Here is a 27,676-nt window from a genome sequence, read left to right as displayed (position 1 = left end):
ATGTTCAGAACACACTTCCTTAGGCTTCCTTCCTGTTCTTTAGGCTGTCCAAACCTGATCATAACCAGAAAAAAAAGCACTAGCTTACAAAGCTTGTGTTTTATTTGATGGAGTTAGCACTAGAGAATTCGGTGTTCTGCCTAGGTAATAATTCTGGGTCAACAGTTCATCACCACACCAAAGCAGCACTAACTTATGGTCCTATGACAAGAAATTGTCACTGTCACACAATGCAGGATTTTCAATGGCGCATTATGATTTCAAGGTCTGGGAAACTAGCATTTGCAAACCCACGATCCCTTACCATGGCCAGGTCTGATCACTGTGGCACAAAGCATTCTGGGAAGAATTGGTGAAACCATGCTTGCATCATGTGTTCTTGATCCAAAAATAAACAAATTACTCTGATACAAAATATTTTCTCTAGTCAAAACTTCCCATTCTCCTGATTTTTAAGGAGGGAATTTTGCACATTGTCTTTTCTGATCGTTATTTTTCACTAAATTTTAATACTGTTGGCATGTCTTTCTTTCTGAAATCCAGCTCCAAGGCCAGAGGTTTGGAATGACTCTGTTCTCTTCCACAGTGAAATCTCTTAAGGGTTTTGCTAGCTGTGGCATTAGGATATGTGCATTTCTTATTGCACTGAGCATGTCCCCTTATTATAGTCTGGTGCCAATGGCTATTCTTCACAATTCAAGCCAAATTAGAATAAGGCACTGGTTATTATAAACATCACCAAATTCATAAATGTATCCCAAAGGTTATATAATTCTAGAGAAGCAAAGTAATAATGGTGCTCATTTTTAACAATGGGTAATTATTCCAGGATAGGTTGCCTTTAGGAAGCATCTTGCTTGATTTTTAAGGGTTAGAATAAAGGTATGGAAATTGACCAACATTCCAATGCCCTTGGCCACCTCTGCTGGCCCCTGCCATTCAGAAGGGCTAGCTCTGAATTGTAAACTTAGTTTTGAGAATTAACTAGAAGATAATATTTTAGTGCAGCCAAAGCATTGACCTTGTAAAGTTATAGTTAAAATACCTTTAAAGTCTCATGTTTATGAGTGTATTTATTGTTAATTTAAGTCCATATCTTTTGTTAAACAGCATCTATGTAATTTGACTAAATAAGATCAAGTACGGTATATTGCTGTGTTGGTCCCAGAATATTAGAGACAAGGCGCGTGAGGACTGAGAGGTCAGAGATGTTCGTTTTGTGAAAAGTGTTCACCCATGGGTGATATGGTGTTTTTGTCTTTTACCATTTTTCTGTGTGAGGTCATTTGAGAGGCTAGTGGTTGTCTGGTTTGACCCACACAGCTGTTAATTGGGCACTTCGTGCACTGGATGAGGTACACCACCTGTTGTGAAAGGCATGTGTAGGACCCATAGATCTTGAAAGATGTTATGGCAGGTCTGGCACTGCTTTGATGTGATGTCTCTTGGTCTGTCATCTTCCTCAAGATGGTCCATAAAATGTTGGCATCTTAGTACCCTGGCTGTTTCCATAGTTTGGACAAAGTATGTGCTGTTGGATGTAAAACTGTTATGAGTGAGGATGACATGGATGAGTTTAGTGATGTGTTTGGGGTGAGTATCTCAGCGTTGTCCGTTGTCTTGTAGATATAAGGTCAAGTATGTTATATGCGTCATTGACCAAATGTAATACACCAAGACCAGGATACACTTAATATAACAAAGCGAAAAGAGAAACTGAGTAAAGTTAAATGAGAATGTACTTTACACTAAAAACATGATCATACAGCTTTTCACCTACACACATTGCCAGTGGTTCCAATAGCTAAGATGGAAAAGTAAAAAATATATATATTTAGATTCTTTTAACACAGTTTAATAGTTGGAAAGGAGAAACAGCCAATACCGCATCACAAGACAGCTCTCCGTGATCCATCAGCAGTTGGTGAACTATTGACCATAGTTCAGAAACCATTAGGGGACGGGATCATAAACTTCACATTTCAGAACTTTAGGACATAGTTGGGGTGAATTTTACACACACACAAAATAAATAGGCTGCTTAGGAGTATTTAAAGATCAATGTCAGGTAATGCAGGCGCTCACTTTCATAGAAGAGTTTTGTCCAATCCAATTTTAATAGGAATGTTTCCATACTACTTACACTGTAGAACTCCATTCTGGGTATTTAAAACATTCCCCTGCAGTGTTCATAATCCAGACACTGCAGCAGGGTAGTGAGAACGGTGACCAGATAGCAAGTGTGAAAAATCAGGACAGGGGATAAGGGGTAATAGGTGTCTATATAAGAAAAAGCCCCAAATATCAGGACTGTCCCTATAAAATCGGGGCATCTGGTCACCCTAGTAGTGAGGCCCAAGAAAATAAAGCTGATGATATGCAGGTCAATATGATTTCATTGTCCAAGCTGGTGAGAATTAAACTGCACCAGATATGAATATTCCATTTAAGTTGGACTGTTAAGAAATTCTATAGAGATCTGACATCCTCCGTAATACATCGAGACACGAGGTTTCAGCACTGATGAAGAAATACTCCTCTATATAGTTGATTCCCAACATTTGCCTTCCATGGACCAGCTATCACGAAGGAACTTAAAGGAACATTCAAGTAGTTCAAGCCAAAATCTGACCTAATTTAAGATTATAAACATTCTGGCCGGTAATGATTTCTGTATCCATCCAAAACAACATAGGAACAAAACACCGCACACTGGAGATTAAAAGCCATTAGCCACCTTTCCCTTTACAACTTAGTTTTAATAAATTCTTCTTGTTCTTTTCCCCCAACAGCTACAGAAAACTTTGAAGAGCTTTGTAGAGGCAAAATGCCAACTAATATTATTCCTGTTAGCATGGAAACAAATCTTCCACTGGTTAAAAGCGAGGCCAGAAGTGAGGCCAAACTATTTGTTTTTTTAAAGGCATCTCTTTGAAGTACTGTAGTAGAGTATACAGACAGAGGGAACGGGGCTTAGGGTGCACCACAACAAATCTCCTGTTTGACCTTGGACAAGCCAGCTAGCCTATTTGTGTCTCAGTTCCCCATTTATAGAACACGGATAATACTTCCTACCTCACAAGTATACCACAAAGGTAAATACATTGACGACTGTGAGACACCAAGATGCTATGGTAACAGAGGATCACACAAGCACTTTAGATAGATACGGGGGCAAAAAATTCCATGTGCGAAGCACATTGATCGTAGCTGGTTCACAACTGTGAACACATAGCGAGAGTCAGTCCCTGTCCTGAAGAGCATACAGTCTAAACTGGCAAGACAGACAATGGGTGGAAAGGGAAACAGAGAGGAAGTGATTCACCCACAGTCACACAGCTAGTCAATGAAACAGGACCAGGTCTCCTGAGTCCCAGCCCCATGCACTAGCCCATGCTACCTTCCATCAATGGCTCCTTTCCTGGTGGATCATAATAAATGTGTAAACCTACCTGTTACCTCCCAATTTTCATCTACAGGAACCTGATTAGCACTCTGGAAGTTGGACTGCATGCCCAACTCCATTTTAAAATATTGACATCTGGCATACAATGTCTGAACATTTATCCCTTTGTATTAATTGTAAATTAAATGGTATTTCCAAGAGCAAGTCTTCCTACTTTAGAATTTCCTGTCTTATTTATTTACATCGAGTGTTCCAAAACTGGATTTACAAAGCCTCCTGGACTGACAAACTGGATGGGCAGATGATCTGGAGAATTGGCTCTCTCTTACATCGTGCTAATCCCAGAATATTGTGCTGTGATAAGTAGCAAGTGACAGTTTGAGATGGTGCACAACACACATTTTGTCCTATGTATTTTTGTACTGGACTGGAATCTGTCTGCTCAAGCGATTGTGGTCACAGGGAAAATAGAGCTCATAGGATCCATTTCTCCTGAGATTAAACCCTTTAGAAATAATGTTTTTGTAAATCTTACCGGCCTTGCAAAAGGTGAAATTCCTTGAGACTTTTAGAATTAAGCAGCTTCTGCATTGCTGGCCTTTGGCCAAAAATGTTGTTTCTTCTTTGCTCAGACACACCAGGTTTAAAGCTTCTTTGGCTCTGTGCCATTCCAGGCTGGTGCCTTACAACTTGTACCAGCTAGGATTTTTCATTTATTAAATATAAATATTTGTACTATTTTTCTAATGTGTGTACATAACACATGGGTAAAGTGGAGCTAAATTCTCTTCTAGTAGCTACTATTATTGCCATCAGCTAATGAAGTTGCTCCGTGGGCTTAGTCGTTAGAAGCTTGTACTTTTGCATCCAAATGTTTCAGGGTGAAACCTTGCAGACCACCCATGAGGGAGTACATTACATGTACATAGTGGATACATTCTGCATTACTTGGCTACCCAAGATATTTTGAGTGATTGCTGAAAGGAGAATAATGGTAAGAAAAGGTTAGACAAGTAGAGTGGTCAGACTTTTTCCAGAGACTTATATGTCTACTTTTATCTGGCTCTCTCATTTAGAGTTCTCCGAAGAAGGTGCATTACTTAGTTTGGTTTTTGGATGCATATTCTAAACAGAACGGAGCAAATAACTTATAATGATTAGACACATTCTTCCTGTTTCTGTACACAAAATGTTGAAGCAGAATGTATCTCTAGGTTTGTTATATGCATTTTTTAAAAAAAATTATTCAGATTTTCCACAAGCAGTTCTTGCACTCTGGCTTGTTGACATGCAGTTCATGGAGAACAGAGCTGTTCAGAAATAAACAGAGGCGTTGTTTTTTTAAAATTCACAAATCAAAAAAGTTAGAGCAGCTTTATAGTCGGTTGACAAATATAAAGGGTGAAAATTTGCAAAAGTTATGTTGAAATATTTTCCCTTTTCATTCTTTCAAATTTCACAATTTCATTGAAATTCCAACACTGGAAATATTTCCACTTTGAAATTGGAGCTGTGTTGGTTAGTTTTGCTATGACGTACTTCCCAGCGCCCCTATTTGGAGGAAAGTAACTCTGAAAATCAGGGTTTTGGAGTACATACAACATAAAATGTATTTTACTGTAACATTCTCTCAAGATTTATGCACAATTTGCTGTTCACGTAAACATTCCTTTCAGTAAACTTGTGCATCAGTATATTTGCAGAAATCCATCACTAACACAGCATAAACAGAGACCATCTGAATTAGTTGAAAAAACTCAAAATATTTATTAAAAGTTTTATTGCAGAAGTTATCCAACACTAATCCAATATATGAACAGATTTCTTTGACAAAAGTAATTGTTCTATTGTGTCAGCTTAGCTTAGACTGTCAATTGTTTGCTAAAATCTAGCAAGTTAATTTTACCAATATGCATGAAGTTTCTGGAAACCTCAGTCTTGGGATTTTCTTTGTTAACTAGGTAGGTGCAGTATGTTTAGAATCTGCACTGACAGCATTTTGCAAAAGTAAATGAGCTGTAGAGCAGAGAGCACAAATTGTCGCTACAAACCAGAATACAGGATGCTGGCATTTGGAAAATATTCCTTTCTGGATTTATTTGGTACTATTCTGGTGGGTGGATTCTAAGTATTATACTATCTTTGCTGGGCTGCTCTAACACTTACGGCTCTAAATAAGCACTTGTCTTTTTATTGGTTCAGAGTCCATTCATCAGATTAAATGATAGGAAGAAGTTCTAGCTAGGTGCCTGCTTTTTCCATTTGCTCTACTCGGGTTATGAGATTAGGGCCAAACTACGTGCTGCTCTTAGTTGTGGAAGGATGTACAAGAAACCTCCTATCTTCTGGAGCATTTCCTCCAGTGCAGGACACAACAGCAGTCCCAGTACTGTGGGGCTGCTCACTCCTGCTTTGGGTGGGGGTGGAGAAAGAGAACATGGCCCAACCTCCCCTGCTGCTCCCGTTCAAAAAGCAGGCCTGAGCCACAATTAATCTTCCCTGTACTTCTCCTCAGAGAGCCCACACCATCCTCTGCTCAAGGTTTGACATAAGGGACACAATCTAGCCCTTAATGTCTGAACCTTGTGAAACATTTTAGGAGTATTACATTTTCAAAATGCAGCCCGGCCGTGTAAAGTTAGCTGAACATTCATAAATCCATCCATAGCAGATTGTGCTAATGAAACTTTGTCTATTGGGTAATTTTTATTTATTTTTAACAAGAAACATGTTAGGTCCTACATGCTGTGCTGCAGGTTTTCTAACTGGATTTTTAAAAGCCTGAGAACAGTAGCACAAGCCTAACTCTGCTCCCATTGAAACATGTGGCAAGGAGCATTTTCTTCAGTGCTGCAGGAAATAGAATAACTTGCCCTCATTGCTTGAAAGCTCTCCCAGAGAGATGGAGAATGGGAGAGCCAGTAAAGAATCCCTTTTCTGAGACTGAGCACTCAACCCATGTTCCATTCACTTTTCCTCTTTTGAATCTTATCCAGGGTTGGATTTTTCTATGGCGGGGGAGGGGTAGGTGATAAGGTCCTGTCTCTGATATTCTCTTTTTCCATAAGGACTAAAGGAACATCTGGAGCTCATGGTGGAAATTCAATTTTCCTCTATGGAGTTTTTTGTCTTGTCTTTTTTTGGGGGATGGGGCAAGAAAGCCAAATAATGTGCATTTCTTTGGGGAAAGGGGGTGATCCATTGCAGGAGTGTCTTGCCACAGTTTCACCTGGGTGTCTCCTTTACTATTCTTAACCAAAAGTGCCTTCTAGATACCCAGTTAGCAACCATTACACTGGCTGAAAATTTACAGGCATCTATAGAAACCTCTCCTCTGAATGATGCTATAGCCAATTTTGTTCATAGCTCCTTTGATATCCTTTGGAAATAGCCATGAACTCCACAGCCAAGCAAGTACAGAGAACAAAAAACATTCAGACAAGGCTAGGACTAGAGGGCACTGGCTGATATACATGTTCTGCTTCCTACGTTCCTGTGCAGTGATCCTTCAGTTCTATTGTCTCTTTGGTTAGAAATCTCCTGCTGTGGAGAGAATAGGTTTTTTAAGCTTTTGAAGCTTCAGCTTTGTCCACATTGAAGACTGGGACTTAATCTGATCTCCCTATTGCAATCTCTCCCTCTTTGGCTTTGATAATTCCCTCACTTAGGGAATCCAGAGGAAGGTTTGTGTTGTTCTTGGAGGTGAAGTATTCTTTGTCAGCTTCACCTCTTTCTGGTAATGGATTAGTCCAAGGGGTTTATACTATCATACCAGAGACGTCATCCTTATGAGTAATCCGAATTTGGGGGCTTTCCCCTCTTTTCTTTCTATCAACCAATGGAAAGAGTGGAGGGGAGAATTCAGGTTAATCCTCCCTTAGCAGAGGATTCTTAGACACTGGACAGAAGTTGTATGGGAAATAAATCATCTGCTATTTCAAACCCTCCTGGGATCAGTTTGAACTCCCATCTACCTCCACCACTGGCTGTATGTTAGTTCACACTAGGTCAGGCTGGCTGTACTCTGGCCTGTCTGCCTAGTGCAAGTTATCACTCCATCCCAGTCTCTGGTGGGGACATTGGAAGTGGAGACTGAAGCAGAGGAATAGCTATTGGGGAGGAGAGTAATTTAACGTTTACTCTTAATGTATTCAGTCCCATACAAGACACACAGGAGGACACAGACTGACACTTCACTGACCTCCTCCATGCTGGTTTGATCAGCCTTTTAGCTTGGACTTCAATGGGAAGCATTCCTGGGTTTTGGCAGAAGCCTTTCAGGCATGGCCAGAACTGCCTGCAGTATAGCCTGGGCCACACAGGGCAAAAAGAGGTTTTCCCTTCCTATGGCTCCCTCCCAAGTATGAGTCTCTTACAACCATTGGCAAGTTTGTAAACAGAAAAGGCACTAACATCACTGAGTACCTGTGAGCAGGGAGGAAAGTAGATTGACTATCAGAGGAAGGATACGCCAACCATTAATTAAGGCAAGTGGCTAAACCCTGCCTAGAGTCACTAAAAAAAAATGCCCAGAAACTGAGAACACATTGTAAGGGTGCCAAAGCTAGAACGGGTTTCATGTGGGAGTTGCAGAGTACTACTCAATATTGTTGCGGGAGGCAGAACATTCTAAACTGAAGCTCAGAGTGGGCTCCAGTCAGCACATGGTCACGGTCACCCAGGACTGACCGCTTCACACTGCCTTTCCCGGAAACCATGGAGCCAGCCCATCGGCGCTAGATCATCTGGCATTCCTTCAGCAAGAATGCAAGGCTCACAAACAAACCATGTAACATACAAGCAGAGATTCTCCAGATGCAGCTTTAAGTGCTGTGAAATTCATTACAAGGAGAGAAATCTTGGAGAATGTACTGTGCTGATAAGGGTGCTACAACCCATTCTGTTCTAGCGAGTTAACTAGTTACTTAGAAGGTGGACTTGTGGTTAAAGTCAAAGAGCAGGAGGTCTCAGTAATATTCCCAATTCACTTCCTATGCGAACTCAACCATGTTGCTTAACCACTCTGTACCTCTCTTTCACTACCTGTGAAATACTTCCCTACTTCGTAGGATGCTGGAAAGCTCAATATAAGGTTTGTAAAGTACCCAGTGACCCTAGGATAGGGAGTGCTATGCAAAAAAGGACAATTTGAACAAAATTATAAACAGCCTTGCAAAACTGGCACAAGTCGTAACAGCCCAAGGGAGGTGTGGGGTGGGGAGACCCTCAAGTTGGTCCTGCCTGCATTGGCAAAGGCGTTTCTGGCTGCTCTACATTCCTACATGTGTATGGAGCAGAGATGTATCAGAGGCCGCACCAGCTTCCCTCACCACAGTGTGCCAGGGTGCCTCAAAGTGCAGGGATGGCAAATATTTGAGATGTAGAACTGCAGAGCTGGGAAGAGAGCACACGGATGAATTTCTACTTGCTCGCTCTACCAACTTCATTTTAAAATACATTTACAATTAAAAACTGTTGAAGTCCATTGTATTTCAACAATAGGTTTATTTTTTTTATAAGAAACGTAACATGACATTAAGTAAAAATGCAAAAATTGTGCAATTATGGCAAAATGTTTAAAAATCCACACATTTGCCCTCATAGGACTACAGTACTTCTTACTAACATACCTGAGCACTGAACATTGGATGCCATTTCTAAACAGCAACAGGGAGCTCTTCGATTTCTTACAGATCATACGCACTACACATGTCTGATGCACCAAGATCAGTTTTAGTGATTTAATCAACATCAAAATTTAGAAGAAAATGGGGAGTACAAATTATTGTGTGTTTTGATAAGATTAGGAGGGGGGAATGTTTAAATTTAAAGTATCAGCATAAGAGTAAGTGTCAATTTAATAAGGGCAGTCTAAACCAGAGCAGAAGAAACGATAAATGGGCAGAGAGAGGATGCAGAGAGCCATATGTAAATTATGAGTACCTTTGGTGCAGTTTTAATCAATTGTTCTCACACTGTGCAAGTTTATTTTTAAAGTCTGATGCTACAGCAAGACTTCACCAGTTATCTGACTTTTAAAGAATTTAAAAGCATTTAAGAAGTGGCAAAATGTCTCAGCTATATTTCTGTTTAAACAAAGTATTCATGCATAAGATTCAGTATTTTCTCCTCCTATGCAAGTTCCAGGATTTAGCTTTTAAGCACATTACAGTCTTGGATCACAATCTTATTTTGAATGGTTAAAGAAAATGGAGATCTTCGTACTTTAGTGCAGATAAACAAAATTAACAAACCTACTGCAGAATTAACCACAGCATATTGTACGTCTATACATCACATGAGCAGTCAACTGTTAACTCAAAATTCTATTTAATATTTTCAAGTAATATATTGAAATTTGTTCTACTAAATAAATATAGAAGATTGTCAAAAAGCAGCAAGAAATCTTGTAAATAGTCAACCAAGCTTTTAAAAAACAACAAAGAGTTACATAACACTTTTTGGAGGAAAAAAAGGTTTTACACACTAATGCAATACTGTAAGGGAGGGTGCTTCAGAAAGCTTGCAGCTAGAGTCCTACAATAGCACAAATAGAACTAGGCAAGGACTATGGAAAATGTTAAAAAAAAAAAAAAAAGCCATGGAAATAGTCTTATAAGAAAAATTCTTATTGTGGGCAGTGGATAACAATAGTATCTTGAAGGAACTAAACAAAAAGAGAAGCCACATACCTTAACATTGTTTAAAAATGCATTCTTAGCAACTATTCATATGATCTCGATCTTAAAGGATGTTCCAGCACCCACACCTAAAAGAAGCAGTCTGGTCAATCTCTGGACAATGAGGTATGTAAATGCAAAGAGGCTTTTTTTTTTTTCCTTTTAGTTTCACAGTTCATTTTTTGATATTTTGTGCAAGATTTAAAAAACAAAACCAAGTGAGTTTGTTTCTTTAAAAAAAAATAAAACCCTATTTTGTGACAACAAGGCCATACACTGAGTTAATGTTATCCCAAGTCTCTCAACAGTTATGCCAGGGTGTTACACTATTACTGAGTGAAACATTTGGCTTATTGAAACAGCTGTTAATTCAGATAATGGCCATCCTTTGCTACAATACTTACCATTATCAATTTAAAATAAAACAGCTTTCCTTTACCTCAATTTGAGAAGTTAATCAGTTAAATATATAGGAAGATACAACATGCCTCGTTCTGGAGAGAATAAGCTTTGTAACAAATTACACCTGGCAAAGCAGAGCTGATATGAGCTCTAGGATTAAACATTTCCCTTTTACATCCAGTTTTAACGATTGAAGAAGCTAAACTTTAAACTTACTTTATCATTAGAAAAATAAGTTAGATGTTCAATCCACAGAGAAAGTGTTATAATATATTGGATCCTTATTCTGCATCTGCATTTAAAGTTCTTTAAACCATGGATTTCTGTGGATAACTTTGTTTTAATAAATTGGATCATGAGGACAGCTCAGTAGTGCAAAATTTTCACATTATAGGTCAGAACAGAATAGTAAAAGGTAATTGGGGTTTGGAAAAAGGAGGAGAATAATCAAGTTAAGCCACATTTTTCAGTATTACTTGAGCACATGCAAACCCTTTATGAGAGGCAGAATGAGCTCTCCACAAAATTAACAGCCACTAAGGCCATATCCTGTCATCATTCTGTGCAGGAACTCCCACTGCAGTAAACTGTTACTTAAAAAAAAACAAAAAAAACCCCACAATGGCAAGATAGGGTCCTAAGAAGACAGACTCCATTAATAATAGCAAGCTGTTTTAAATAGTGGTGTAGGGTTGGCCCATTCATTTCAGTCATACAAGTATTAAAAATGTATTAGCACCATCAACTTTTGGGTTTAAGCCCTTTATGGGATGGAAAATGTTTTTAAGCAGTGTCAAAACTACTTTTCAAGCACTACATTTATCGGTAATTGGCAGAAAATAGCTATTTATACTGTTAGCTTGATTTTAACAAAGCCCACAGATAGAAAATGACAGTAGGCCTTCTCTGTTTCGAACAAATATACTTCATGTTCTGCTTCCAACTTCAATATTTCCCTCAAACTAAGGTAGTGCACAAACAACATTATGAACATTTTAGTAGACTTCAAAACAGTACAAAAAAAGAATCAGGAGCTAGCATTCCTCTTTGTACTTTCAGTTGATCTAACATAAAGACCTAGTGATATTGCCTCAGGATTTTACCCGTATTTAAAAAAAAAAAAAGTCACTTCAGACCAGCTTGGATGTCCTTAGCTATTAATGCTAATTTTCTTTCATTGTAGTGCATAGTTATCCTGGCTTTTCTATTCTTTGTTTACTTTTATCACAAAACACACTCCTCAAGAATGACATGATTAAGTGTTTACCAGAAAAAAAAATGCTGATAATTGCACTTTGTAACCTCCTTCTTGCTCCCCTGGAAAATATCAGCAATTTTAAAATGAACGAGTAATTCCCTCCCAAGCCTGCAACCTTTAAAGAGCACCCATCCCCATGTACAAAAAACTCTCTCTTTCCGCTGACATTAAATACTGACAATTGCTTTGTTTTCTTTTAAGACATGTTTTCTCTAACATCAGATACCACTGAAATCACTAAGGCTTGTTAGCGAATAAAATTAAATAACTTTCTGAAGACACTGCGGATACAACTTAGCAACAGCACATTCAAAATGCCGGCCTAAATCCCAAAGCCTATCTGGAGTCTCATACACTTTCTGCCATTGGTCAGTAACCTCATCATACTGATAGAGTGAATTCTTCCTGCTGGTTCTGAAAACATGTTCTTCAACAGTGACTTGAGTGGCTCTGACAAACAAATGGAGTTTGTTTTTGAAGAGTACCAGTTTAATATAGGGATTAATGGACTGATCGCATGGGAAGTCCTTTTTTCTAGTCCACTTATTTAGCTCGATGTCATAGGCCTCTACGGTAAACATACGCTGATGATTTCCACAGGTTCCAGCGATGTAGTAGATGGAGTCATTGTATACAGCTGCCAAGCCTTGGATTCTAGGCACAGTCATTGGGGTTAAAAAACCCCAGTAATCTTTCTGTGGATCATAGCAGAGGAAAAATTCTCCTACAGAGACAAAAACAAAAAAACCCACAAGCGTAAGACGGAGGTTATGAGTTATCGTTCTGAACACAGTTCCACGTGGCTGCCAGACTCTGAAATCAGGTTGAAAAGAGGGGAGCTTGAAGGCTGTCAGCAGTGCAATGCTTTAGCTATGTACATGTTAACGATCCTTTCCTACTTCTAAACCATGTTTGAGGTTCTGGGAAAAGTCCTTCAAGGCTCTAAAGCTTAAGGTGTTTCAAGTATTCACTTAGTCTTTATTTTACCGGGAAATAAAAGAACCATTTAATCATCTATAGCAGTGGTTCCCAAACTTGTTCCGTCGCTTGTGCGGTGAAAGCCCCTGCGGGGCTGGGCCAGTTTGTTTACCTGCCACGTCCACAGGTTTGGCCAATCATGGCTCCCAGTGGCTGCGGTTCGCTGCTCCAAGCCAATGGGAGCTGCTGGAAGCGGTGTGGGCCAAGGGACGTACTGGCCGCTGCTTCCAGCGGCTCCCATTGGCCTGGAGCCGCGAACCACGGCCACTGGGAGCCGCGATCGGCCGAACCCGTGGACGCGGCAGGTAAACAAACCGGCCCGGCCCACCAGGGGCTTTCCCTGCACAAGTGGCGGAACAAGTTTGGGAACCACTGATCTATAGATTATAAAGGACTTCGGAATGAATTGCATGAAAGATGCTAAACCTGGGAAAGTAACTGTGCATCTTAGACTCCATACAGACCTATAAATCTTTTGTGTTGTGTGCAAGCAGGGAAATGGATGGATTAGTCACTTACAATGGTTTGTTTAAAAGGATACCAAATGGAGTCCTTGCATGAACCTGCTAACTAATTCACAATTACTTCTTTTTGGTTTGGACAATAATGAGCTTCATATATTGACTGCACAGATTACTAGCTACAAGTTGAAAATGACAGAAGTGCAGACACATGGAAACTAAAGCTGGTGCTCTTCCAATTTGGATAAGGATAGTGCGGATTAGAAAACATTCTTGGTGAAGCTGTCTTTTACGGCTTAAAAAAAAAAATCACAGTTTCCTCAAAGGCTATGGAATATAGTATAACAAACTTATTTCTCCCCTCACACGAGAGCATGTACTTCAAATTATATTTAATAGCAACTTCCATATACATTTTAAGACATCTTGCCAAGCAACAGTGTAGATAAGTATCCTTACTCCTATAATTGAATGGAAGAAAAGCCTGCAACAATGGTAGCAAGTTGAAAGGGGTGGCATTTAGTTTAAAAGATTAAGCTACATGGGTACCTATAGATTTCTCTACACTGAGATACAAAATTAAATAATTAACAGTTGCACTCCAATGGGTCTTTTACAGCCAAAGTCAGCCCCCGTACTTGAATCCTATGAACTTGTTTGGTGTACTTGTGTGTGGCAAGTGTATATTTTTATGGCAAGTGCGCAAGGCTACTTTCTTGTGAACAGTAGCAATTGCCATGCTGCTTCTTTCTAGGTAATGGAAGTTGCAGAATGCAGTTTTTGCACCAATAATACAGTGGAAATCAATAGTGTTTTGCCCACGAGGCAAAGTGTAAGGAAAACAATCGACAGTTATACTGTATGTAACTGGGGGCTGGGTAGCACAATGGATTAGCTTCTTTATTTGTGTAAGCATCCAGTTAACCCATAGAACCATCCAAAAGCAAAAGTCGCATAGGTGCATTCTCATGCATCTGGTAAGATGTGAGCAATAATACTCTTATTCTGAAGTTCCCACTTGGAAGATACAGAAATTTTTTAGTGAAATATGAGAGTAAGTTTTCTACCAATTAGTTATTTCAGAAAAATAGTTAAATGGGACATACTTTCTGTAAATAGCTTTTAAGAAAAGGAATGTAGATTTTTAAGCAGCAGGCTGAAACAAAATGTTAACGGATGAACAACATTCTATGCATTGCACCAAATCTACCCCTAGCATTCCTTTTCAATAAGACACACTCTAAGGGTCATTTGACTTAAATCCAAATAAAAAGTTGGTAAACTCAGAATTCTAGCTGAAACTCCAGACTGACATACTACCACATGGTTTTCACTAACAAAATTTGGCTCTCCCTGCTCACTTAGTCCAGGAACAATAAAAAGAAAAAGCAACCACCCTGTAGAATTCTCTCCAGATCCCACGGAATCCTATCAATCCCACTCAGTGCAACTGTGGTGTGCAGCTGGGAGGGAATCATGGCACTGATTTGCAATATTGCCTCTTTGCAAACCTACATTGGTTTCTTCTCCCTCTGGAAGTAATGCTGAACTGTCAGCATCTTTTGTAGTTTCCCCTTCACAAAGACTGGCAAGATCAGAGAGGGGAGCCTGTCAGGAAAAGTAGCCAACAGAAGGCCCAGGACTGACATATTGAGCCCTGAGCCTCTACAGGTGCTTAAAGAGATGTGTGGGATTTCTCTGCAGATCTTGGGCCTCCCACTCAAATAATCATCTCAAATTCTACAAAGCCAGTTCTTGGCTGTGTCCAGTTCTGGGCACCACACTTCAGCAAAGCTGTGGACAAATTGGAGAAAGTCCACAGGAGAGCAACAAAAATGATTAAAAGGTCTAGAAAACATGACCAACAAGGAAAGATTGAAGAAACTGGGTTTGTTTAGTCTGGAGAAGAGAAGTCAGAGGGGGGACATAACAGTCTTCAAGTATGTAAAAGGTTGTTACAAAAGAGGAAAGTGAGGAAGTGTTCTTCTTAACCACTGAGGAGAGGACAAGAAGCAATGGGCTTAAATTGCAGCAAAGGAGATTTAGGTTAGACATTAGGAAATAAAGGTAGTTACAATTTACCTAGGAAGATTGTAGAAACTTCCTCATTGGAGGTTTTTAAGAACAGGTTAGACAAACAAACACTTATCAGGGATGGTCAACATAATACTTAGTCCTGCCTCAGTGCAGGGGACTGGACTAGACGACCTATTAAGGTCCCTACCAGTCCTACATTTCTATGAAGTATGTTACAATTAGGTCTGCATATATTCTTACAGCAGAGTGATATAATTCCATTGGTAATGGTTTAATAACAAAATAACTGAGGCCTTTAATTATGGCACAGTAGTTGACGTCACTATAATGAATTCAGGATCTCAGAACAGACTGCTGCACATCCTACTGGTAAACTCTGTCAAGTTCTTCAGCATTTCCCCTTCACTGTAAAATCTCTTGCTCCTTGGGCTTACTTGTAGACTCCATCTTAGACAACACATCCCTAATGTTTGTAAACAATCACAATTTCATGAAGTCTATTTAATCTCCTCCATTCTCCTTCACCTTGTATAACCTTGTGCTAAAATAGGAGGCTCATTGCCAGAGGTGGTCAAAAACTGGATTTTCTTCCCCAATGGATGAAAGTTTTCTGACCAGCTGTACTGAGCTTACTAATCCTCTCAGGAAGTGAGGAGAGGTTGTAAAAGCCCCCAATAAGCCTACAGATTACATGGGATGTGGAGGCAAAAGGAGGATAAGTTTCCCTCTCACAATGAGCTTCTTAAAGTGTACAAGAGGTGGAATTGCTGCCCCCACTTTGAGGAGAAATGTCATGTTTCCATTCTCCACTACCTCTCTCATCTCCCCTCTGTTCTCCCCCACTCCCATTTTCTCGGTTCCCTACTCCTCTGGCACTCTTAAAATCTGCAGGAAGTGAGCAATTTAGGAAGTTCAAAGGAGTAGAAGCACTAGAACTAGACAACTCCCTTCCCTACTGATAAAACAAAATTGCTTACACAGTTAATGTACCTTACCCTGTAAAACATAGATGTGCTCTTTATATTCCACAGCACTATGAAATTCCATTGCTACAGGCATTGGACAGACAGCTGTCCAACAGTTCTCTCTGCTGTCGTAACACTCCACAGATTTTAGTGAATTTCGACCATCTCCTTCATAAACACGACCACCTATTGCATACAGTTTACCACAGCAATGAACCAGTTTGCAGCCTATTCTGGCTCGTAGCAAAGGAGCTTTAGGTAGCCATCTATTGCCAGAGTGATCATACATCCAAAAGTCACTCTCTGCTCTGTGGTCTATGGAGACCTCACTGCTGCTTGGCCTGTAGCCTCCTGCAATGTAAATATCATTATCAGGTGATACAAGAATTCCAACTTCCCTCAAATCGTTTGGTGGTTTGCATAGTTTAAACACTCTCCCTGTGACTGAATCTAAACAAGGCACTGTTTGCTTCTTTCCTGAGTGTTTGTGGGCAGCATCAAAGCACATGATCATTTCAGAAGCAGTCATTCCAAGCCGTTGTGTATAGCCATTGGCACTAGGTTGTCCCTTTTGTACACAGCTTTTGGCTATAGCCTGTGCAAACATGGGAGGGATTCTCTCTAAAAATGTTTCTTCCAACAGAGGCATGCGGATGCATTTGGCAAATATTTCTGGAAGGTGCACTTCTCTTTTATTTTGTTCATGTTCAAACCACCTTATAACGCTGTCGTAAACATGCTCTTCTTTGTCTACGTTTAAGTCATCACTGTCCAGTATACTTATGAGTTGGTCTTTTCTCAACTGGAGAAACTCTTGCTCTTTGGTGACACTCAGAAACTTTTTACGAATGTAGTCTTGTGATCTGTCTTTGAGTTCCTGATGACCATAGTGATCAGCAAAGATAAACACCCCAATAGAGTTTTGTGGGTCCAAATGACTGATCATATATTTAGCACACTGGTCCTGTATGGAAGGGATCTGGAAGATACTAGCTGCAGTGAACAAAGCTTGGACATTGGCCTCTGTCAGCATTACTCTGGAGGTATATGCATAGTTCAATACTAAATGCATTGACTCTGCTTCAACACCAACTATACGAACTTCTTTCTGGGTACTTTCTGTAAGGCCGCTAGTGAACATAGATCTACAAAAGAAAAATATTTAGCAGTTTATTTTCAATTCCCTTCTATCTACAGGTCTAAAGATAACTGTAATATAGTTTATCATAACGTGCATACCATTCTAACAGCTAGGGCTGTCAATTAAATCGCAGTTAACTCACGGGATTAACTAAAAAAATTAATCACAATTAATCGCAGTTTTAATCGCACTGTTAAACAATGGAATACTAATTGAAATTTATTAAATATTTGGGATGTTTTTCTACATTTTTCAAATATATTTCAGTTACAACACAGAATACAAAGTGTACTGTGCTCACATTATTTTTATTACGAATATTTGCACTGTAAAAATGATAAAAGAAATAGTATTTTTCAATTCACTGCATACTAGTACTGTAGTGAGATCTCTTTATCATGAAAGCACAACTTACAAATGTAGATTTTGTTTTGTTACATAACTGCACTCAAAAACAAAACAATGTAAAACTTTAGAGCCTACAAGTCCACTCGGTCCTACTTCTTGTTCAGCCAGTCACTAAGGAGAAACAGGTTTGTTTACATTTACAGGAGATAATGCTCACTTCTTATTTACAATGTCACCAGAAAGTGAGAACAGACGTTCACATGGTATTTTTGTAGCCAGCCACATGCCAGATATGCTAAACATTCGTATGCCCCTTCATGCTTCGTCAACTATTCCAGAGGACACGCTTCCAAGCGGTCAAAAAATAATGCGTTAATTACATTTGTGACTGAACTCCTTGGGGGAGAATTGTATGTCTCCTGCTCTGTGTTTTACCCACATTCTCCCATACATTTCATGCTATAGCAGTCTCAGATGATGACCCAGCATATGTTTGTTTTAAGAACACTTTCACTGCAGATTTGACAAAATGCAAAGAAGGTACCAATGTGAGAGTTCTAAAGATAGCTACAGCACTTGGCCCACAGTTTAAGAAACTGAAGTGTCTTCCAAAATCTGAGAGCAAGCTTTCAGAAGTCTTAAAAGAGCAACACTCCGATGCAGAAACTACAGAACCCAAACCACAAAAAAGAAAATCAACCTCCTGCTCGCGGCACCTGACTCAGATGACGAAAACGAACATGCTTTGGTCTGTATGGCTTTGGATCATTATTGAGCAGAACCCATGTTCACCTCTGGAATGGTGGTTGATGCATGAAGGGACATATGAATCTTTAGCGCATCAGGCAATGTTGGCTACAACAGTGCCACGCGAATGCCTGTTCTCACTTTTGGGTGACATTGGAAACAAGAAGCAGGCAGCATTATCTCCTATAAATGTAAACAAACTTGTTTGCCTGAGCGATTGGCTGAACAAGAAATAGGACTGAGCGGACTTGTAGGCTCTAAAGTTTTACATTGTTTTATTTTTTAATGCAGTTATTTTTTGTACATAACTCTACATTTGTAAGTTCAACTTTCATGATAAAAAGATTGCACTACAGTAATTGTATTAAGTGAATTGAAAAATATTTTTTATTTTTACAGTGCAAATATTTATAATAAAAATTATAAAGTGAGCACTATTCTGTGTTGAAATTGAAATCAATATATTTGAAAATGTGGAAAACATCCAAAAATATTGATATAAATGGTATTCTATTATTGTTTAACAGCATGATTAATCGCAACTAATTTTTTTAATTGTTTGACAGCCCTATTAACAGCACATATCTGATCATCATTCATATAATGCTGTCGCGGTCAGTTACCTAAATATAAAGTGCACTTATACTCTTACAAGTGACTCAGAAATGACAGTTTGGAGTTTCATGTTTGTGTCTCATTAATTCCATATCTAGTTTGCTCAATTTACACACATAAATAGGTTCTCTCAAATTTCCAGTCGGCACACTCAACCCAGGATCATAAGTTGTAATGCATTGCACGTCAATATGCTAGAATGTATGAATGATGTTAAGGAAAGATAAATAAATTTTGAATGCTATGATGATAAAAAAAATATGGAATGGATCTCCCACAGAGAAGAGGGTTTTTTTAAAAAAAGACAACATGAAGATGAAATCATTTCCAAAGTAAGTTTCCTTGAAAATGCAGGTGCTGCCAATTCATTCATTTTAAAAGCAAATTGGAAGAGATCATTGAAGAAACAGAGATGTTTCTTAAATCTGAAATGTCATCACTAGCAGAAGTCACACAGAATACAGCTGCAGATGGGTATAAGTTTTATAATTGCTATCAATAATTAAAATATTTAATAAATTATTAAAGTGATTTTGCACTTGGTAAATACGAGTGCAGGGACCTACATACTATACCTGAAATAAGGACTGATTGCAGCAAGAACATTCCTATGACAGGAAAATGTCTTCCCATGATCAACTTCCACTACAATATCTGTCAGCTGTCCTTCATCGTACATTGTTTTAAGTTGTTGGAGAATACTGCAAGCATGAAAGGGATCCATTCCACTGCTGACTGTGTTTGAAGAAGGAATTCCATTCAGTGTTTGTGAAAACTTACTTAGTTCTATTTAAAAAAAACAAAATAGCCTCACTGGTATTTCAATAAAGAAAAAGCAACAGAGCACACTATCAAGAATATATCCATATTAACACAAATACACCATATATCAGCATTAAGAATGACTACTGATTTGAGATTCCTCATTTCTCTAAATTCCACAATCTCTTATGTGGCTAAATCTGTAAATTACACCTATCAACTTTAAGATGAAACAGTCACATGATAAATATTTTGCACTTATATATTACATAATCTTTCACCCAGTTATCCCAATCCTTATTGAGCTATTGGAAGTATTTTATTATCCCATTTTTACAAAAGAATGAAACAAGTCAGTGACTCAGTTCCCGATTCTCCAAACACTTATGTACTTGCTTAACAATGAAATGGGAAATAAACATTGGCTACTGACTTTTCCAAATAACTGGCAAGATTACAGTCCTAAAGTACAGTTTACATTTTCAATAGCAAATATGCACAACCACAAATATTAAACAACATTATGTATAAATATGTATGTATTTTACAAAAATTATTTGGCTAGCACTTAAAATTATTACTCAAATGTGAAAGGACTCGACGTCTATCATGAAAAGAAATTAAAAACTGTACACTTCTGAAAATATCTGATGGTTCCTAATAAGGTAAAGCCCAAAATGAAAATTGAGCAATGTTTCCAGCGCAACAACCTGTTTCGTAAGGGAAACGAGTCTTCTGTTCAACAACAACAAAGGAAAGCTCAACAGGAAAAATGAAGTGTTGAAAACTGTAAGTCAGATAATGCTGCTGACTGCACAGAAAATAGTCATAATGCATTCAGGGCTAAACACATTTAAAAAAAAAAAAACATGATAGATGGGAGATTTAAAACCTGTCTTGTGCTAGTGTGCTGCAACATTTCCCTATACAAAAGCCAGACACAACCTTGTCCCACAAGTCCCAGTGAAATCAATAGGGCTCTGATGTGCACAAGAATCTGCTGGCAGGCTTGGGGCCTAAGATTCTCAATATCTCATTGAATCATTCTTAGAGCAATTCTCAAAAAATACTCCTTTTTCCAGAAAGAACTTTAAGCACTTCCCTTAAAATAAGTATTCAGTAAAAGAGTCTCTCCACAGCACTGAGCAAGATGTGACAACTTTGATATTCTAAACTAGAGTGCATTCTCCTCAGTACAGGTGAGTCACCGGTCCTTGTTTAGTATTGAGAACAGTGATACTACTCAATAAAAAACAGCAACCCTTTTCTAAGTTCAACTCCAACACTTCCTCGTGCCTGGAGAGACAGCACAAACTCTGAGAGCTGCAAAAAAACATATACTTCCTTCTGTAGGTGTGAGACGGGAATGCAAACTCCCACATACCAACACTGAACAGGTCCAGAACAACTCTCCCATCTGCCAGTCGCCTAACCAACATGCAAAACCAAAGAAGCTCCCCATAAAAATGGAGCTGGCAACATATAGCTTCTCACCCCTGCATCCCAGCTTCTTTATTTGCAGGATTTGACACCACTGACCTGCAAACTCCTCCCACCAGCTCTCTCCCTGATTTCCCTTTCCAATCAGTTCCACGACTGCTCACCTCTGCTCCCCTCCTCACTCTGTTCTCCCCAACTTATATTCCCCTGAGCTAGCACCCCAGACACTCTGACCCCCATGTTACTCCTTCTCCCTCATTTTCCTTCCCCTCTACAGGCAGGTACACCTCCTGTACCTCCCATCAGGTACACCTCCAAATCTGCACCCCCAACCAAACACTCTCCTCCAGACACTACTCCCCAGACACCCCACCCACAGTTCTCTTCCCCACTCACTCTGCCTTCAGACACCCTTCCCCCCAGGCACCCCCAGCTCTGCCCCTCCCCAGACACCCCCCGCTCCCCCCCCAGCTCTGCCCCTCCCCAGACACCTCCAGCTCCCTCCCCAGCTCTGCCCCTCCCCAGCTCTCCCCCCCTCAGACACCCCTCCCCCCAGACAACCCCCAGCTCTGCCCCCCCTCAGACACCCCTCCCCCCAGACAACCCCCAGCTCTGCCCCCCCTCAGACACCCCTCCCCCCCAGGCAACCCCAGCTCTGCCCCCGCTCAGACACCCCTCCCCCCAGACACCCCCCAGCTCTGCCCCCCCTCAGACACCCCTCCCCCCCAGCTCTGCCCCCGCTCAGACACCCCTCCCCCCAGACACCCCCAGCTCTGCCCCCCCCTCAGAAACCCCCCCTCCCGGCACCCCTCCCCCCAGACACCCTTTCCCCGGCCCGGCCGCACCGACCTCCCAGCGCTGCCATTCTCGGGGCCCGGGCTGCGAGCGAGGGAAATGTCACGGCCGGGGCCGCTTCCCCTTCCCCTGCTCCTCTCCGGGGGGCGGATACTGCCTCGCCAGCCAACCAGCCTCCCCGCACCAGCCAAGCTACCACGCGCCGATTGGCGGGGGCCCGCAGTGCATGCCGGGAAACGTAGTCTTCCCCTCTCACGCGCCGGGACGGGGAGGGGCGCGGGCCTTTCGCGCGCGGTGCATGCTGGGATGCGTAGTTCCTGAGGCCCGCCGCGGCGGAACCGCTGGGACTTGTAGTTCGCAGCGGGTGGCTGAGGCGGGGGGGCCCTGTCATCCCTCCCAGCGTTCCCGACCCCGGGGGGCGCTGGCCCCAAGGCCTTGGGGGCGGGGCTGGCGGGGCCACCAGACCCCCCTCGCCCCGGGCACATGGAGGAGGGCCAGGTTGCCAGGTGTGGTGGGAAGAATTCCTGGAGATTTCATCCCAGGGCCTGATCTTTCATTCAGGCTTCATCTTTCATGCCTGGAGACTCCAGGCCACTCCGGGGGGGTTGGCAACCCCTCCGTCTGAGGGCGCATGGGGCGGCAACTGCGCGCCTGGCTGGGGTGGGAAGCGAACCCACGGCAGCTGCCCTGCCCTGCCCCGCCCCAAGGTACTTGTCCTGCGCCAGCTCCTGGGACAGGGGCGCTTGGTCCCGCCCCAGCTCCCCGCCCTGGCGCGCTTCTCCCACACCAGCTCCTGGGCCCAGCTTAGCTGCCATTCTGAGCTAGTTCCCCTCTAGACAAGCCGCGACATACCGGTCCACACCTCCTCCTTCTCAGATTCACTCAGAGGCTTCCCTTTCTGTGGCCCTGCACCCCCGTCTCTTCTGCAGAAAACCGAGGCCGTGGGAGCCTGAATGCCTTAGGACGGACGCCACAGCTACAGACTCACGAAGGGGGAAAGCCTCCCCGTGCAGGCTCATGATTGTTTGTGCTTTTTGACAAGACCACTCCCGGCCGTAAAGTTAAGCATATGCCCCAGCGTTTGCAAGAGTGTGGCCAAATTTTGAAGCAGGCTTGGGCTCTGGTCCTGGCAGGCAGTTATCGGTGCCCACCCAAAGACTGGCTGACTTCAGGGCGGCATCATCACAAAGGTACAGTCTCTCCTGCGTGTGGTTGCAGTTGCAGACTTGGGGCCATGGAGGGATTAGTTTTTAGAAAGTTTGTTTCCATCTTATTTGGGCCTGCAAAAATTGCTACCTTCACTGGAGAAGACCACCAGGAGCATGAAGCAGAAATAGACAACCAGGGCAATATTCCCAACACCATTTATAGGGGATATGGTCAGTGGTGTAATACTAATTGGATAACACAATCAGTAAGGTTTCAGAGGAACAGCCGTGTTAGTCTGTATTCGCAAAAAGAAAAGGAGTACTTGTGGCACCTTAGAGACTAACCAATTTATTTAGCTGTAGCTCACGAAAGCTCATGCTCAAATAAATTGGTTAGTCTCTAAGGTGCCACAAGTACTCCTTTTCTTTTTACAATCAGTAAGGACTTCATTCCATTATGTTGATTTTTCTGGAAAAAACAGCCAAAAAAGGTTTAATTAGATTGTAAGTTCTTTGGGGCAGGGACCATCTTTTCTACATTTGTTTAGTCCCTAGCACAATGGGGTCTTGGTTCATGATTGGGGTTCCTAGGTGCTATGGTAGTAAATAGCAAAGAGGCAACCAAACTAATTTAATGGACAAAAAACTGTTTTGTTGTCAATGATCTAGAACAGTACAAAGCACAATCTCTTTTTCGGAATAGAGATTAGTGGTTGGAGGCTATTGGTTTTGTTCAGAGTTATTTGCAATGACCAAATGATAGCCCAGTAGGAGAAAACAATAATGAACCAAGTTTCACTTTTGTGACTTGAATGGTTATCAGAAGGAACGTACAGAACTGTTTTCCTTTTGTGAACTGCAGGTTAAATGAAAGGAGAAGCCACTACATTCTAAATACATTTAGGATACTGATAGTTTTTTCTCTTTCCTTCATTTAACAAGATCTGCAGTTCTATGGTAAGCAGAGAAGTAATTTTCTGTAATTTTTAATTTTTTTTTTTGTATAAACAAGACAAGCAAAGAAAGGCACCATTAATTTAAATTAAGATCTTAGATAATAAAGTCTTTACCTTTGAATCTCAGAAATAATTAAACAAGTGCATTACTGATGTCCTGCAGAAGCATACATTGAAGGTAAAAATAGTACTGTTCTATGTCAGGACTGCTGCTTACATGGTTCTACTTTCTCTTGCCGGGAATGGTTTTACCCTCTGTTAGCAATTATCAGCAGTGCCCAGACTGCTGTCGATAATCATACCACACAACACAGGAATGATAGTGACTCTGATGAAAGAGGTGTAAAAGAAAATAGAACTTCATTCCTGCAAATCGATTCTGCAGTTTTCCAATTTCCCCATTCAGTACTGGTAAAGGCTGTGAAATTGACCAGAGCTATATCAAATGAAAGTGAAGGGAGAATAGCTACAACTCTTACCTTTTAGAAAATGACATCCTCATATATTTGTCCTTCTCTGACCGCAGATATCACCTGCATTATGGCCTCAGTGTGTCATTTCTTTTGCTGTGGAGACTCTGGCTTGGCTGGATTAGTGTACAAAATGAAAGAATGCAATAGAGAGTGTTTTAAATATACATATAGCATTTAATCTGATACTTTACTGAGGAAACATTTCTTCTTGCAATAGCTCACCTTTATAATGGTTTTGGTGGATATAAAATTTGCCACACACATAGCTTTAAATATTTGTTAAATAGCAGTAATATCATATATCTCAGCAAGAAAACATACCAGATGGAAACATTTTATGGGAAAAGTGTTATTTACCATTCAGTAGTCCCACAATCCAAAAATAGGATTATGTTATTGGCTCAGAAGTGACTTTAATTCTAAACCCTTTATTTTACAAATGATTACAACTTTTTTTTTAAATAAAAGTATCATATTTAAAGTTAGAGCCTGATCCTCCTTGTGCACTCAGAACTCCCACTGACTTCACTAGGAGACTTGCCTGCAAAAGAAACTTAGGCTAAGGTCATTTACTTCTCTCTCATTCTTGTGAGGAAGCCAAGTGGGTTAGGATGCCAAGTGGAGGAAGGAGTAAGAAGGGTGAGGAGGAGTTTTAAAGGAAGAGGAAGAAAAAATGTGAATTAGCTGATCACAGGGGAAAAAAACTTTGTTTTCACACACAGTTCGGTCACTTACATTTTTCAATACCTGACTGCACCCACAAATTAAGTACAGTATTTGGTATATCCACCACAGAAATAGGGGCAAAATTCAGATTATTCTGAAACAACCTCTCTTTCTTCAAACTGTTCAGATCCAGGGCTTTGGCTTGAACTGATCACCAGATAAGATGCAGTTTTTAATGAGATAGTTAGACTACTGAGCAGAACTGGTCTCCTTGAAAACCATGCAAGTATTCAAAATTCAAGACTGACTGTTCTGCCTGAGAAAATGGAATCAGGAAGTGATGGAAAATTCTTTGGTAACTGATTAACTCAGATCTGGGATATCATTCTTCCTGGAGGACGTACTGAATTTATTTCAGCCAGAAATATGCTTGCCAGAAAGGATGTTTGATTCACCAGCTCTCGGAATTGCAGTGGTGATGTGAAACAGTAGAATTAAGAAATGACAATCTTGCTGCTGCAAGCACCAAGGGTGAGTTAGAAGTTAAAGAGCATTGTACTGCAATCTCTCCATATTATGCCCTACAGATGATGAAGAGGAGGAAAATCTTTGCTGATGTGAAAAACACAATTCTAAGTGCTTGGTATGTCCTCAATGGTCCTATACCCAGCCCATCTACTACTTGAATGTATAGGAAACATTCATTGTTAGAACACCTGGTAGATTTCAAGACTTTGTCTCGACCACACAAAGTGAAACTGTAAAGGGAAATGCTTCAGGAGTCCTTCCTTGTCCCAGTTATCAGAGAAACAAAATGGAGGAGAATATTTGCAGTGCACTGTGGCTTGAAGCCTTCTTTTACCCTAGTGCCCTCTGCAGGATTAGAGCAACCTAGACTCAAAACCTCCATGTGGCAACAGTAGGTTGGTCCTGTGTCTCTGTTCTTGCACTTCAAGCAGGATTGGAGCAGAAGGGTGATGGAAAAGGAACTTAAAGTCACCTTTGTGCTCCCTATATTTTCAGGCAGCCTCAGAGCAGCTCTCACTTATGTTTAGGCTACAACAGTATTCTAGCATGTGTGGACAGCTGAGAATAGCTAGAGTCCCTGTGCTCTGACAGTGCCCCTTCCTCTCCCTCCCTACACCAAGAGGGCTCACATGGAGTTGTTCCATCACCTGGGGGGGTGAGCCCCCTTACCAATAGGTTATAAAGGCAGAAGGGATCATTGGGATCATCTAGTCTGACCTACTGTACAACACAAGCCATATGACATCCCTGAAACTAAAGCACAGCTTTTAGAATAACACCCCATTTTGATTTAAACATTCCCAGTGATGGAGAATCCACCATGATGCTTGAGAAGTTGGTCCAGTAGTAAATTACCCTCATTGTTAAAAATTCGCACCTTACTTCTTGTTTGAATTTGTCTAGCTTCAACTTCCAGCCATTGAAACTTGTCTTTTAGATCAAAGAACACTATTATCAAATTTCTGTTTGCCATATGGGCATTTACTGACTGTGATCAATCACCCCTTACCCTTCTCTTTGTTAAAATTAACAGATTGAGATCCTTATGTCCCTCACTTCATGTTTTCCAGTCCTTTAATCATTTTCATGACTCTTCTCTGAGCCACAGCAATGGGGTACATATGTCCGGGGAGCTGTTTCCACCCTTTCATTGGCCCCTTCAAGACACAAAACCAGTATGAAGGGCCAGCAGGGAACAAACAGTAAGAACTGCTATGTTTAATTAATCTGGGATCTAGACAGCCAGAGGTAACTGCCAGGTTCTATCTGTATCCAGCAGCCTCAATAAAAATTGGGGCTAATATTATTTGCAGCCAAGTCCTATCTTTTTTCTACTTAGAGGGACATTATGCTGGTCAGTCAGGTATTCGGAGGACATGATTATATTTTTAATAGTTGGCTCTAGCCATTCGGAATGATGCTGCTCCTGGAGATGCTGCTCCTATTAATTATTCTGACGGTGACATAAAGGCATAACAGCCCCATAGTAACTGATTCCCTGGGTCATGTGGGGATTCAGCAGGGACTCCAGCTCTGTGTCTCTGATTTCCATAGCTGGCAGATTGCATCAATGCAGGTACACAAGAGACAGAGGCTGTTGATGGCAGCATCACACAGACACCAGATTCCAGTCCCCTGAGACTTTTTTTTTTTAAAGCTGCCATTTGCTCATGGAAGTTTTTCCAACTTAATAAAATAGCGGAACCTCTCCAGTTTGAATCAGAGCCAGAGCTGCATTGGACACTGTGGCGAAAGAGGGAAGACAGGAGAGAAAGTGTAAATCTTGAGAGGAAAATCAGCTTCACTAAGGCTAAGTCTACACAACCTACACTACAGAGTTAGGTTGACATAAGGCAGTTTATGTCAACCT

General features: G+C 40.9%; 1 protein-coding gene across 2 annotated transcripts; it reads right to left on the bottom strand.

The window, feature by feature from the left end:
- Positions 1–8,891: 8,891 nt before the first annotated feature.
- On the bottom strand, positions 8,892–22,181 carry KBTBD8 (kelch repeat and BTB domain containing 8). Of its 2 annotated transcripts, none has more exons than XM_048858296.2 (4): positions 22,090–22,181; positions 19,614–19,824; positions 16,218–17,332; positions 8,892–12,470 (listed from the first exon to the last, which is right to left on the bottom strand). In XM_048858296.2, exons 1-4 carry the CDS (start codon positions 22,103–22,105, stop codon positions 12,007–12,009), a joined length of 1,806 nt encoding a protein of 601 aa, XP_048714253.1. In that variant the 5' UTR covers positions 22,106–22,181; the 3' UTR covers positions 8,892–12,006. The 2 variants fall into 2 exon arrangements, with proteins under 2 accessions (XP_048714253.1, XP_048714254.1); XM_048858297.2 differs by having other exon boundaries at positions 19,614–19,773.
- Positions 22,182–27,676: the final 5,495 nt, after the last annotated feature.

This window comes from Caretta caretta, chromosome 7, assembly GCF_965140235.1.
Source record: "Caretta caretta isolate rCarCar2 chromosome 7, rCarCar1.hap1, whole genome shotgun sequence".
NCBI lineage: Eukaryota > Metazoa > Chordata > Testudines > Cheloniidae > Caretta > Caretta caretta.
The sequence above is the reverse complement of the archived record's forward strand: the minus strand, read 5'-3'. Positions and strand labels throughout refer to the sequence as shown.

Excerpts from the sequence above, each read along its gene's own strand:
- KBTBD8 (XM_048858296.2), bottom strand. Across the intron at positions 17,333-19,613 it reads GCAATCAGTCCTTATTTCAG|ATCTATGTTCACTAGCGGCC; the intron begins GTATAGTATGTA and ends TTTCTTTTGTAG. Across the intron at positions 12,471-16,217 it reads GCACATCTATGTTTTACAGG|GAGAATTTTTCCTCTGCTAT; the intron begins GTAAGGTACATT and ends TTGTCTCTGTAG.